The following is a 13,029-nucleotide window of genomic DNA, read 5'->3' as shown; positions in this document are numbered from 1 at the left end:
TATTACTAATTAACATATAATCGGTAAAATGTTAAAATATAATAAAATTAAATAACTTAAAAATTTTTTTAAAATAAATCAATATTATTTTATTATTATATAGAGAATGTATGGATAATCTTATGGTGAATTGGATGCAAATGGAATAGACAAAGACAAATTCATGTCATATTAGCTAAAACTTGGATTCGAGTTTAGCTATTTCAATGAGAGTGCTCTTGTACATTAAATAGCAATTGACTAATGAGAAAGACAATTGTATTACAAGTATCAAACTAAGATTTTTATGAGTGTATTAACGTGACATTAAAGTTAATTAATATCATGATATTTTATTTCCACCATCCCCTTCTGTTTAGGGATGTAGAATAAGATATATATGATGAATAACACCTCATTGAGTAGCATGAATGGTAAAATCCCCACTATACTCACTACCATAGGATATTCACATTAAGACATAAAATAATTTTAGTATATTTATTTAATTTTAATATTTATCATAAATACTTTAATTCGGATTATTAGTATTATTTTAGAGGATAAATATAGTTAAATTATTAGTTTAGATTTTTTCTAAGAGTCGGCTCCATTAATCGAATCCCGTTTAGAATTTAGTACCAACGTTTATCTTCTTCCTCGTACGGATTAAACATCGAACTCCCACACGAAATCAAACCCTATCACCCTTCCACTTTGAAAGAAACTTTCAGCAGCCTTTGTCCGACTTTTCCCATTAAAGCATCTCTAACCGATTTGGATAATGGGTTAAGTTGAGATGAGTTCGAAATGAAAGTTTAAAATATTATTTTTTTAATATTATTATTATTTTAGAATTTAAAAAGGTTGAATTGAGATTTGAAAAAGTTAAATTATTTATTATATTTTGTGTTGAAAGTTGAAAAAGTTATAATTATTAGATAAGATGAATTGAGTTAAGATGAGTTGGGCTAAATTGGTATGTTTTACATTTTTGCCCTTATGTCCAACTCATGTATTATGGACTTGGGCTGGATCTTGTATTGGACTTACCTTTAAGTTGGATTGAATTCATTGTAGGCCTTATTAAGTCTTTTCAATAATAAATACTAATAAGAATTTAAAAATTAGTTGGAAAATCTTACATTATATTAAGTCTATTTATTAAACCAAATCCCACAGGTTGCTTTCATAGATTTCAGAAAAAAATCATCTACTAAGTTGTAATTAGAAAATAAATATATGTTAAGGATAATCATGCGATCGACAGTAGCATTTATTAATAAAACAGAATAGCTATTAAGTTATTTTCCATATTATGCATTTAACTACTAAATAGAATATTATGACACGTCATTTTAGAAATTTAGTGATGTTCAATATTTTGTATAGGTGACAAACTACGAGGCAAGATTTTGAAAATTAGCGTTGTTAGATAAGTAGTTTTATCATAAATTAGGATTAACATACATTAGATAATTATATATATTATTAATAAAGTCAATTCTTTGGAAGTTTGTGTTTATGTACCATACATGTCATCATATTTGCAAGTATGTCATCCATTATATTTTATTCTGCATATTATATTTATGTATGTATTATACATCTCATGTAGCTCATGTTGCATAAAACATATAAGTTTTCATAAGATTAAATGTAAGATAAGCTCATAACAATTAATGAGATGGTCATTCGGATGCATGGTACTAATAAAGTTTCAAGGTGGGCGTGCAAGCCACGAATTCAAGCATGGTCCATTATAGTACGCTAGAGTATCGGACAATTAGCTTCCTTTGCTGCAACAGGAGAAGTTAGTGCATAATTTGCACAAAGGGTTAAGTGTGTTGGTCAGCCATATAAGTCAAATCAGTCAGATAAGTCATATTAGTCAGTTAATTCAGATAAATTAGTTATGCATGGCATAAATATATGTATGATCAGTCATGATTTTAAGCTCAACATGAAATATTTTATGAAAAACTTTATATTAAATATGTTTACGTTATGATTATTTCTTACCGAGCCATCTACTCATTTTAGTTTGTTTTATATTTTTAAACAACCTCAATTGAGCATGATGAAGAATATGAGTTGGCGGGCCACAATTAGATGGACCAACTGACTAAATTCTAGACTTCTTAGAATAAATTATTTTTATGCATAAACTATTCGGTTGTTTCATTTAAATTTTATTTGAAGACATGTTTTTATTAAATAACTCTTTTATCAAATAAATGTTTATTTTATTAAAAATGATATTGCTTGTCAAGCTATTTTTATGAAAATGCATGACATCTCTAGCCTACAGGAATGGAGTATTACAATTTGGTATCAGAGACGGTCAAGATATTCTAAAGATTGAAAAAAAAAATCTTTTTAAAATAATTCTATCATAAGGTCATCTAGGTTGCTCCTGCCCCACTCGAAATTTATAGAGTGGTTAGATTTAAAATATGATACTTTATGGCTCTTAATAGTTAGCATTAGGATTGTTGTGAGTATTATTATTTTTATCAAAATACTAGTTAATCTTATTATAATTTCAACCTAAGAATATGGCCCCTAGCACTAGGAACCATCCAAGCCAGGATGGATCTTTTGGGTCTAACCAGAATGATAACACGGATGACCTTGTCACGGTTGCGACCCAATTTTTTCAATCTATGGCTAGTGGACAATTTGCGGCACCTAGAGCACCTTAGGCACACTGCACTTTGGAGCAGTTCTCCTGCCAGCACCCTCTCACTTTCGACAGTAGGTCAAATGTCATGGATGCAAAGAGCTGGATCGAATGATTGGAGTAGATCTATGAGGCACTTTACTGTACGAACAATCAGAATGTAACTTATGCCACTTGATAGACGTGGCAAATAAGTGGTGGACGTCCACACGTGTACTCTTTCAAACAGAATTAGGAGATAAGAGTCCCTATCACGTAGGAGTGTTTCAAGAAGACATTTTTTGAGCACCTCGTCCCTCAAACTCTTCGTGAGTCGAGGGCCCGTCTATTTGTGGATTTTATCCATGAAACAATGATGGTAGATCAATATGCCACCAAATTCATGAAGCTGTACCATTTTGCCAGTTACTTAATTCCAGATGGGGAGCTGAAAAGTTTGAGCGTGGTCTAGATCACAAAATTAGGGAGCATGTACATACTCTCAAGATCCGGAGTTTCATGGAGCGGGTCAGTCGAGCTTCCATTGCTGAATAAGATATTTAAGAGAATATCGACTACAAAAATCAAAAGAAGCTCCAGCAACACTAGCAACAACTCCAACCAACGTCGCATAGGGATAAGAGGCCTCATTTTGGTAAAGGTCAAGGGCCATCACAAGTAGGACAAACTTACTAGAGGTGCCAAACATGTGGAAAAAGACATTTAGGAAAATGTCTATATGGCCAAAACGTGTGCTTCAAGTGCAGGAAGTCGGAACATTTTGCTCATCAATGCTCTATAAAGAAACCTGTAGAAATAGGAAGAAGTAGAAGATAAAAGATGGTGGCTACAATGTGAGCCTTTTCTCTTAGCTCAAACAACGCTGAGGCATCATAGGATGGGGTCACAGGTACGCCAAAGGCACCACACAGAGAGAATCCACTTGGAAACACGAGGACGATATTAGTGACAAATATCCCTACTTGTTTCATCTCGAGGACAAGATTTCTTTTGAGGTGGTAGATTTGTAATATACGGATCCTCAAATTAGGGAATAAAATAGTATTTTTCCATTTATTTAATTTTAATATTTATCATAAATACTTTAATTCAGATTGTTAGTATTATTTTTGGGGATTCATGGAGTTAAATTATCAGTTCAGATTTTTTCTAAGGGTTGATTCCATTAATAGAGTCTAGTTTAAAATTAAGTACCAACCTTTATCTGAGTCTCAAATTCCTATTCCTCGTACCGATTAAACATCAAACTCCCACACGAAATCAAACTTTGTCACCCTTCCACTTCCTAATGATAGAAACTTCCAGTGGCCTTTATCTGATTCTTCCAGTCAAACATCTAGAGATTTAGTATGTTTTACACTCTTGCCCTTATGTGCAACTCATGTATTATTGACTTGGGCTAGATCTTGTATTGGACTTACCTTTAAGTTGGATTCAATTCATTGAAAGCCTTAGTAAGTCTATTCAGTAATCATATTATAATATTCCATCTTAGAAGGTTGTAGAAGTTGCTTTATGTCCCATATGCTGTAGGGAAGAGGAGATTATTCAACATATGCTTTGGACATCCCCAGCTGCAAGTGATGTGTGGGCTGAGAGACAAAGTGCATTGCTGAAGTGGAGTTGTGAGGATGTGGATTTTTTCCAACTATGGGGCAAGTTGCATCACAGTTTTAACCAAGAAAAACTTGAAGAAATATCTGTAATTTTTGCAGGTATTTGGTCCAGAAGAAATAAATCATTGTTTGAGGAGAAATTTGATAGCCCATGGTTGTGCAAACTGCCTTATTTAAAGTCTTTCAAGAATCTGATGATGAAAAAGGAAAGCAGCAAAATCAAGTCAGTAGGCGGAGAATGGAAACAAAATGGTTGCCACCCATTAAAGATGTTACGAAAATTAACTTTGATTGAACAATGAACAAGGCAGAGCAAAAAATGGGAATAGGAGTTATGGCAAGATGGTATAGAGGGCAGATCATGTTCTCCTTGTGTGTTGCTAAGAATTTTGTTGGAAGTACTGAGCTAGCTGAAGCATGTGCTTTTGTGGAGGGCTATGGAGATATGTATTGATTTGAATTTATAGAAAGTATCTTTTGAAGGGGATTTCCAAAAAATTTATCAATGATATTAACAAGGAGATTACAAGTGCACGGATGGGGCAACAAGTGGAAGAAATCAAATTCATTCTCCATCACAGATCTGATTGGGAAGTTAAGTTCAATTATAGAAGAGGAAATAGTGTGGCACATGAACTGGCAAAAAGGGCGCTACAAATGGATGGAGAGTTGTGCTGGATTCAAGAAGCTGGTCCATCTGAAATTATGCCTATTAATTATTGAAAAATAAAAGCCATGTATTGATTAATCTTCATTTCAATGATGAATGAGGAGAGTTTTTTTGCTCATAAAAAATAAAAATAAAATAAAATAAAATCATCAAACTTAATTCATAATTGCATTTTAGAGTTGATTTATCTTCAAATCTCACCATGATTCGACTAATATAAATATCATTTTACACTAACAAGATTTTGTTATAGTTTATCGTATATGCGAAAATGACATTTATGACCTTTATTGTTTCTGAAAATCATATTTTTAACTTATTGTAACTCCAAATGATCTTTAAAAAGTTCTATTCTCTTCTTAACTCAAATGTATTTAATTACTATAAATGTCATTATAACCAGTTATGATTTGATCAACTTGAGCTATATATAGTTAGAGTTTTGTTATGTACAAACAAAGTCGCATACTAATCTACATACCAATATTGATTTCTTCATATTCAAAATTTAAATTAACATTGTTTCCAATAAAATCTACTTTTTAATCAATCACATTAGATTGATACACATATTAGTGCGCAGTTTTGCTTGTAACTAGACTACTTTTCCATATAGCTAAGATCCCATGTTTTCTGAAGTAAAACAAGATATCCCTGTTTTTGTACTTACATTTTGAAAATTCATGAAACATCTATTTGAGATTAATGTAAAACCCCCCAAAAAACATTTCAATCACTAGTCCTTAACAATCTCTCAAAATCTTATAACTATATTCTGCACAGAACTCTTTCAATAAAATCAACATTATCTCTATTGGCCTTAGACCCACTGCAATACAGAAACCCTAATTTCTTAAACTTTTATAACCTATTATATTGACTAAAAAAACTGTGAACTTTTACAGCTTAACACCTTCATATGCTAAATTCTAATGCCTAAAAGTTGACACTTGGAGTCTTTCCACAAAATCTTTATTTTTTTTTATACGAGTAACCGGTTTATGGAGAAGTGCTCTTGGAGTAGTCGGTCTGACTTTGAACCCATGCACCCATGACTTCGTTTCTCAAGATCCTGGATTTGTTACTCTACAAAAAAAAGTATTCTTCTAAATGAAGTCATTCATGCTTGGATGGCATCTCAAGATCTGCATCATGAAAACCTTATATTCCCTGAGGAGGTTCTACTTTCCCGACTTTCTCCAGATTTTGTAATCCTAATGTAATCTTGAGTTTGTATTCGGAATGGTTAGTGAATAAGCAATGTGTAGTTTAGTGATTAATGGTAACTCATTGTGATGTATGACTAGCGTAAGTAAGTCTGGGATGGGATTTTTACAATTCATCCATGGCATTTGGGGTGCCAAACATGTCCTTTCAAGCACCCGAGTCTCCATGATTTAAAAGTTCGGGTTCAAGTTTGAAGTGAACATAAATTATAAGGGAAATGCTGAATGAACCAACGGTAAAACGATGGTACGATTATAGTTTTTTTTTTTTTTTTTTTTAATTTCTTAGTGAGTAAGTGAACATTATTGAGTTCACGTCTTTTTTGTTAAAAAAAATAATATTTAAAGGTGTTTTTCTGTAAAACGATGGTACGATTATAGTGTTTTTTCTTTTTTAATTTTAATTTCTTAGTAAGTAAGTGAATATTATTGAGTTTATGTATTTTTTGTAAAAAAAAAAAACATTTAAAGGTGTTTTTGAAGAATTCCTTCACCTCAATCGGCTGTGTTCCAGGCTTCCAGCAAACCATGAACGATTGAAAAGGAAATGGGAACACGGGCTTAGGTAAAAAAGCCCAATAATGAGTGCATTTTTCTATCGGGCGAGTCTTACCCCACGGGTTCCAAGTCATTCTTCAATAAGATTAGCTCATGTTTTAAAATCTGTAGGACCAGGACCTGAATACGTTTCAACTCCTCTAGATGGCAAGGTAATGTCGACAAGAATGGTACATGTCATTATTGTCATCCAAGTTGAGAAGTGGAGAGTAACAAAATAAAGATGTTTCATTGGGCCTAGTCATGCAAAACAAGGTTGGCCTTTCATGGCCATGGCCATTGGAGGATGAATACATTCAATTACCAAATGGACCTGGCATGTTCGCATGTTTCAATGAACTCGTAATAGCTAATGCACAAAACCTGATCTACTTATCGATATGCATTAAGGTGAGACAACTTCACCGACAAAATTCCAGCTACATGACAAGCACATTTGAGTTCAGTTCATTAATTTATGAAAGAATAGCAATAACATCTGAAGCCCTCAAAGCAATGTATTCCAATCCGTCTTTACCCTTAAAGTCATTTCCAGCATACTTGGAATACAAAACCGTGCTCCCTGGGGTGAGGGATAATGGTTTCCTCTTGCCCTCCTCGTCGAGAGTACCGGGCCCGACTGCAATTACCTGTCACATTTAAGGCAGAATATACACCAGGTACCAATCTCATCATAATTTATTACTTTTATGAGGAGTAAGTTATAAAAAAGGAAAGAAAAAAAAGAGCAGAAGATGCTATAATCCTCTTACCGTGCCGATGGAAGGTTTTTCTTTGGTTGCCTCTGTCAGCAACAGACCTCCGGATGTTTTTACTTCAGCCTCGGCAACCTGCACTCAAAGGTCAAACATAGAATGTAAAATACCAGGGTTACCTTTATGTTATAAGAGAACCACACGACAAACAAGAAAAAGAAGTAAAGCAAAACATAATGAGAGATAGCAGACACGACATCTCATGTGCAAGTACCTATTCCTACTTCCTACCTAGAGCGAAAACATGCACAAGTACAAGGATCAGATTACACCCATTTCCATCTTTATTTCTCCCGAGTGTGCCAAAGATAGCTTACTGATAACAACAATGGACTAGATAACATGGACATTATGATTTATGCTTTCTGTAATAGACAATATGCAATTGATGAAAATATTTGTCATAGACGTGAAAGGTAAGACACCTTGATTAAAACTCTATCATTCAGGGGTTTAAGATCTTTCACATCATCTGTTTCCAGAATACCAACTATATCATCATCCTTCAGAATAAGATGCTTTGAACCATTGAACTCCAGCTCAGTCCCAGCATATTTGGAATACACAACTTGGTTGCCAGTCTGTACAAAAACAAAAACAAATCAATTGCAGAAAGGAACAAACCATGGGAACAGGTAGATCCGAAGATACACAATATATATATGTAAAAGTTACCTTGACACTGAGGTCCACTTTTGTATTCCCAGCTGTCTTACCCTCTCCAATTGCAACCACCTCACCTCCTTGAGGCTTTGTTTGAGCCGTTGTAGGAAGTAAAATTCCTCCACCAGTCTTTTCTTCAGCAGTTTGGATCTTCACCAACACTCTATCACCCAAAGGCTTAATCGATGTATACTGTAGATATGAGAACAGAAAACCATCACTTTAGATAAGCCAGACACCAGTAAGTACTTGAACTTATCTGATTTTATACAAAATGTAGATAAATGGCAGTTCAATCATAATGCAAGAGTTTACTGTAACATACGAACCTAGAATTTAGGTTAAGTCAGTTAGAAATTATTTAGTTATGTTATGATTATATTTATTCTTTTTATTAATTACTTATTTATTAAATTATCTCTATGGTAAGATTTTAAGTAATTAGATTGCTACGACACGTTTTCTAGAAAGATTAGTAACGTCTAGTGCCTCGTATAGGTCACGAGCTACGACGTGAGATTTCTGAAGCAGCGCTAAGAGGTAAATAGTATGATCATATAAATGTACACGTAATGTAAATATTATAATTGGGTATGATAATATGATATGGTTTTGATGGTTATCTACGTTGCGCTAAGAGCCAAGTCAAGGTTAGATTGCTTTCACGAACTTCTATGAATTACGATGATTTACATGAAAGTAAGCCTATATATATGTTATGCTTTTACGGATTGTTGATTGATGGATTGAATGTTACAAAAATCACATGGAAATCATGATATGATCATATAATAATTTAAGATAGGTATTCTATGAATTAAAATAGCCAGATCATGCATGCTTCATTCATGTAGTACTTAGACCATATATGCCATGTATTGTTCATGCAATAACTTAAGTCAAGCATGCCATGTAATAAATAGCCTAATCATGTATGACATGTTCATTAGTTCTCAGATCATGCATGCCATGAAATGTCATAAAATGATTAAATCATGTTAGGCCATGTCATGCTATACTATACCATGTACAAGAATATATCATGTTATACCATGCCATGTACAAGAATATGCCATGCTAGAAAAGTCTAAGAAGTCCAAGAAAATTATCATGCATCAAGAAAGATAAACATTTTAAGGTAACACGGATCCAAGCGTGTTTACCACAGTTATGCTAAGACGGTACCACGGACTCAAGCGTGGTTACCACAAGTTAAGTTAAACACGGACTCAAGCGTGTTTCACTCCATGTCATGCAAGTTAAGTGAACATGGACCCAAGCATGTTTCACTTCATGTCAAACAAGATAAGTGAAACACAAACCCAAGCGTGTTTCACTCCATGTCAAGCAAGATAAGTGAAACACGGACTCAAGCGTGTTTCACTCCATGTCAAGCAAGATAAGTGAAACATGGACTCAAGCGTGTTTCACTCCATGTCAAGCAAGATAAGTGAAACACGGACCCAAGCGTGTTTCACTCCACGTCAAGCAGGATAAGTGAAATACGGACTCAAGCGTATTTCACTTCATGTTATGCAAGTTAAGTGAAACACGGACTCAAGCGTGTTTCACTACATGACAAGTTATGTGGTGCCATGGACTCAAGCGTGGTTCACCATGAAATAAGTACAATTCAAGATAAACAAGTTACTCATGCATTCACGCTTCATGTTTGCCATCATTATGAGTGTTTCCACCCATGTTAATCCATGAATGTTATATGAAAGTTATGATAAGGCTTTAAAAACCAAATTTATGCTAAGCTAGATAGTATTTTACGGTATGATGTATTATTTACTGAGTATTCGACTCATTTTTGTTGTTTGTCTTTTTGTTTTCTTCTATGTTGATTGCCACAGATGGTGATTATGATGATGCAGAGCTGGATGGCCAGGAGTAGATTTAGTATAAGGACTTAGAGATGAATAAGTGTCATTTACACAAGGATTAAGTTTCTTTTATGTCATTTCAATAATTAGTCTTGTTTAAGATTAGCTCATGTTTTGCTTTATTCAGTTTCAAGTTTCAAGACTATTTATATCCTTTCAGTTAAGTTTCTTTCAATAAATAAGGTATTTCAGAGTAATGAGTCTTTTTACCGGGCATTTTATTATGTTTGTTAGTAACGTCTCTATCCTACGGGAACGGGGTGTTACATTTACCAAGCAGAAAAAAATACAATACCACCAAGCACAGAGTTATCAATTGAAGTGCCTATATGGCATATAAGATAAAGCAATGAAAAAGTACACACAAAGCAATTCTAATCTCCCCACTTTGAACCCAAATTGCAGTTTTTATGGTTTCATTAGCAGACATCCTTAACAACTAAAGAAATTTAACTGTCTAAAATTTGCAGGTACAATTAAAGATGGATTGCTTATTAGATACTAGATTTATTTATCAAAAAGATACTAGATTTGATCAATGTAGATGTTTGAAAAAATCACATTTCATCAACTCAAACCATTAAAGCAAGCACTTAAATCCAATGGCTACACCCAAATTATGAAGAATCTCATCTCATAAACCAAGACCAAACCAACTGCATTCGGTCAAAATTTTTTTATTTTTATTGGGGATGATTTTATTGGCAAGCATCCTGCCTAACATTCGGTCAAAACTTTTGAGGGGGAAGAAACTAATTTTTATGCCTGGTATGTATTTGCAACAGAATCTACACTTCCTTTATTTTTTTTGGGGGGGGGGGGTTATGAAAAATAAAAGAGAGAATTTTATAAAATTTATCTTATAAAAAACCATAAAAATTAAAATTTGGATTTTTTCAAAACTTTTGGCCAACGAATTTGATACTCAAAACCCTACATAGTGAAAAACAACCACCCTCATATTCACCATATAAAATCTACATAGCAAAACTAAATCACTGGAAAAAATAAAGGTAATCAACAAGAAAGCAGAAATGGGCCTCAAAATTTACTACCTTGGGTGTGACAATGGTTGCCGCTTTAACAACCAGACCCTTAAAGGACCTCTGAGAGAGACCAGTCAAATGCCCTACTGAAGGACCAAACTTCACAGCTTCAGAAGGCCGAAGCCCCTGAAACGACGCCAAGTTCCTCGTTGAGATCGACAATGTTGTCAACTGAGCTGTAGCCATTTCTGAGTCTATTCTCAATCACCAGAAAAACAAAACCAAAATTAAAAAGAGAGAGAGAGAGAATTCAACAGAACCATATTGGGGATTAGAATGATTTTCCCAATTACAAGAAACACAGTGATAGAAAGGATACAAGAAGATGCTTTTTCTAGGATGTAAAAAAAGGAAATGAGACACTAGTTGTTAGACTGTTCTAGAGACTGTGAGGTTTGCCTAGAGACGCTCCAAACTCGAGTTATAATACAACGAAAGCCCGTTACTCCACCCACAGGCCCCATAATCTCCGACCCCAATGGGTAATGGATGGATTTCTCGTCCCTAATTCTATGAGGACCGATTTAACTGGACCTTCACATCACTACTAGTATGCTTTGGTATCACCAGTGTATATTGGTGGGTTAAAACATGAGCTTACAAATAATTTTTGTTTTCTTTTAAAACAAAAGGATGGTGTGTAGTGTAAAGTCAATATTTTAATGAGGATAAAATTCATATCCTCTCTTTTTTTCATTTTTTTTTTCCTCCTTTTGTCTCTTTTCTTCATTTCTTCTTTCCCACTTATTTTTTTCTCTAGAATCCGCTAAGTTTTCGACTCGGTAAAACATAGCAGATGTCGGGTTTGGACCTTGAATAAGAGAATTAGAGTGGGATGTATCGTGAGCATTTAAATACTAAGAGAATGAGAGTGGCACTTAAGTGTAAAGTTGCAGTTTATTGGAAATAATAAGAGATAATGAACGATAATAGCTTAGAAAAAAATGATTACAAATAAAATGCAAGCTCGCTTTGAAGGCATTAGCGATAATTTACAAATCAACTGTGACAAATGGATGCGTATAATAACAAGAGAAACGCATTTTTTACTCATTTCAGACCAACCAAATACGGGAAAGATGATTAGTGCAAGAAATATCATCAATATTAGTTGTAGACAGAGAGAACGAGAGAGAGATGGACCTCGAGTCGAGTCCTTGAAGCAGACACGGATGGTGGCAGTCGGTTTCGGGCTTCAGAGTGGGAGCGGCGGACGATAAAAGAGAGACACAACAGGGTTTCGAAGTTTCTGGATTAGGGAATGGATTGCGTTGCGTGTAGCGGCGAAGTGAGGCAATGAAGCTGAAGGCCTTTTACTTTTTAATCCTTGAACTTGTTGGGGTTTCTTCAGCCTTTTTTTACCCGATAAACCGGGGAATAGCTTTACTCCTTGTTTTATGAACATGGTAAAACCCATTTACCATTTTAAGCTGCTTTTGTGGTGAGTTCGAATTGAGTAAGGAGAATAAATTATATAAGGCATATCTAAAATAAATTTAGATATATTTAGATTTTAAGATGAGTTTAATATTATTTATAAAAAATTAAAAAATGTTATAAGTCCCACATAAAAATATGTTGAGTTGAAAAATGTTATGGATCCTGCGTGTAAAGAAATTTTAAATTAAAATAAGTTTTAATAATTTAAGAGTTGGGTGTTTGAATGTTAAATTTAGTTTAAAATTAAATTAAACTGAATTTATCTCAGTTAAGTCTTGCAACCAAATAAGACCTTGGTCTTTGTGGGATCTTTAGGTTCCGTTTGAATTGTGAAAATATTTTATTTCATCTCATCTCATCATTATAATTTTTTATAAATTTCTACACGAAATATAATAAAGAAATCAACTTTTTCAAATTTCAAAATAATAATAATATTAAAAATTAATATTCTAATAATATTTTATTTAACTTTCAACTTTTATCTAAAATCATCACATTATC

The 13,029-nt window shown here is 33.7% G+C and overlaps 1 protein-coding gene across 1 annotated transcript; it reads right to left on the bottom strand.

Moving 5' to 3' along the window:
- Positions 1-6,942: 6,942 nt before the first annotated feature.
- LOC122308167 (20 kDa chaperonin, chloroplastic-like) lies at positions 6,943-12,390 on the bottom strand. Its single transcript, XM_043121354.1, has 6 exons — positions 12,229-12,390; positions 11,095-11,279; positions 8,163-8,342; positions 7,913-8,068; positions 7,485-7,562; positions 6,943-7,361 (listed from the first exon to the last, which is right to left on the bottom strand). The coding sequence occupies exons 2-6, from the start codon at positions 11,269-11,271 to the stop codon at positions 7,188-7,190; spliced, it is 765 nt and encodes a 254-aa protein (XP_042977288.1). The 5' UTR covers positions 11,272-11,279; positions 12,229-12,390; the 3' UTR covers positions 6,943-7,187.
- Between the last annotated feature and the right edge of the window lie 639 nt (positions 12,391-13,029).

The sequence above is a fragment of the Carya illinoinensis genome, chromosome 4 (assembly GCF_018687715.1).
Source record: "Carya illinoinensis cultivar Pawnee chromosome 4, C.illinoinensisPawnee_v1, whole genome shotgun sequence".
Taxonomy (NCBI): Eukaryota; Viridiplantae; Streptophyta; class Magnoliopsida; order Fagales; family Juglandaceae; genus Carya; species Carya illinoinensis.
The sequence above is the reverse complement of the archived record's forward strand: the minus strand, read 5'-3'. Positions and strand labels throughout refer to the sequence as shown.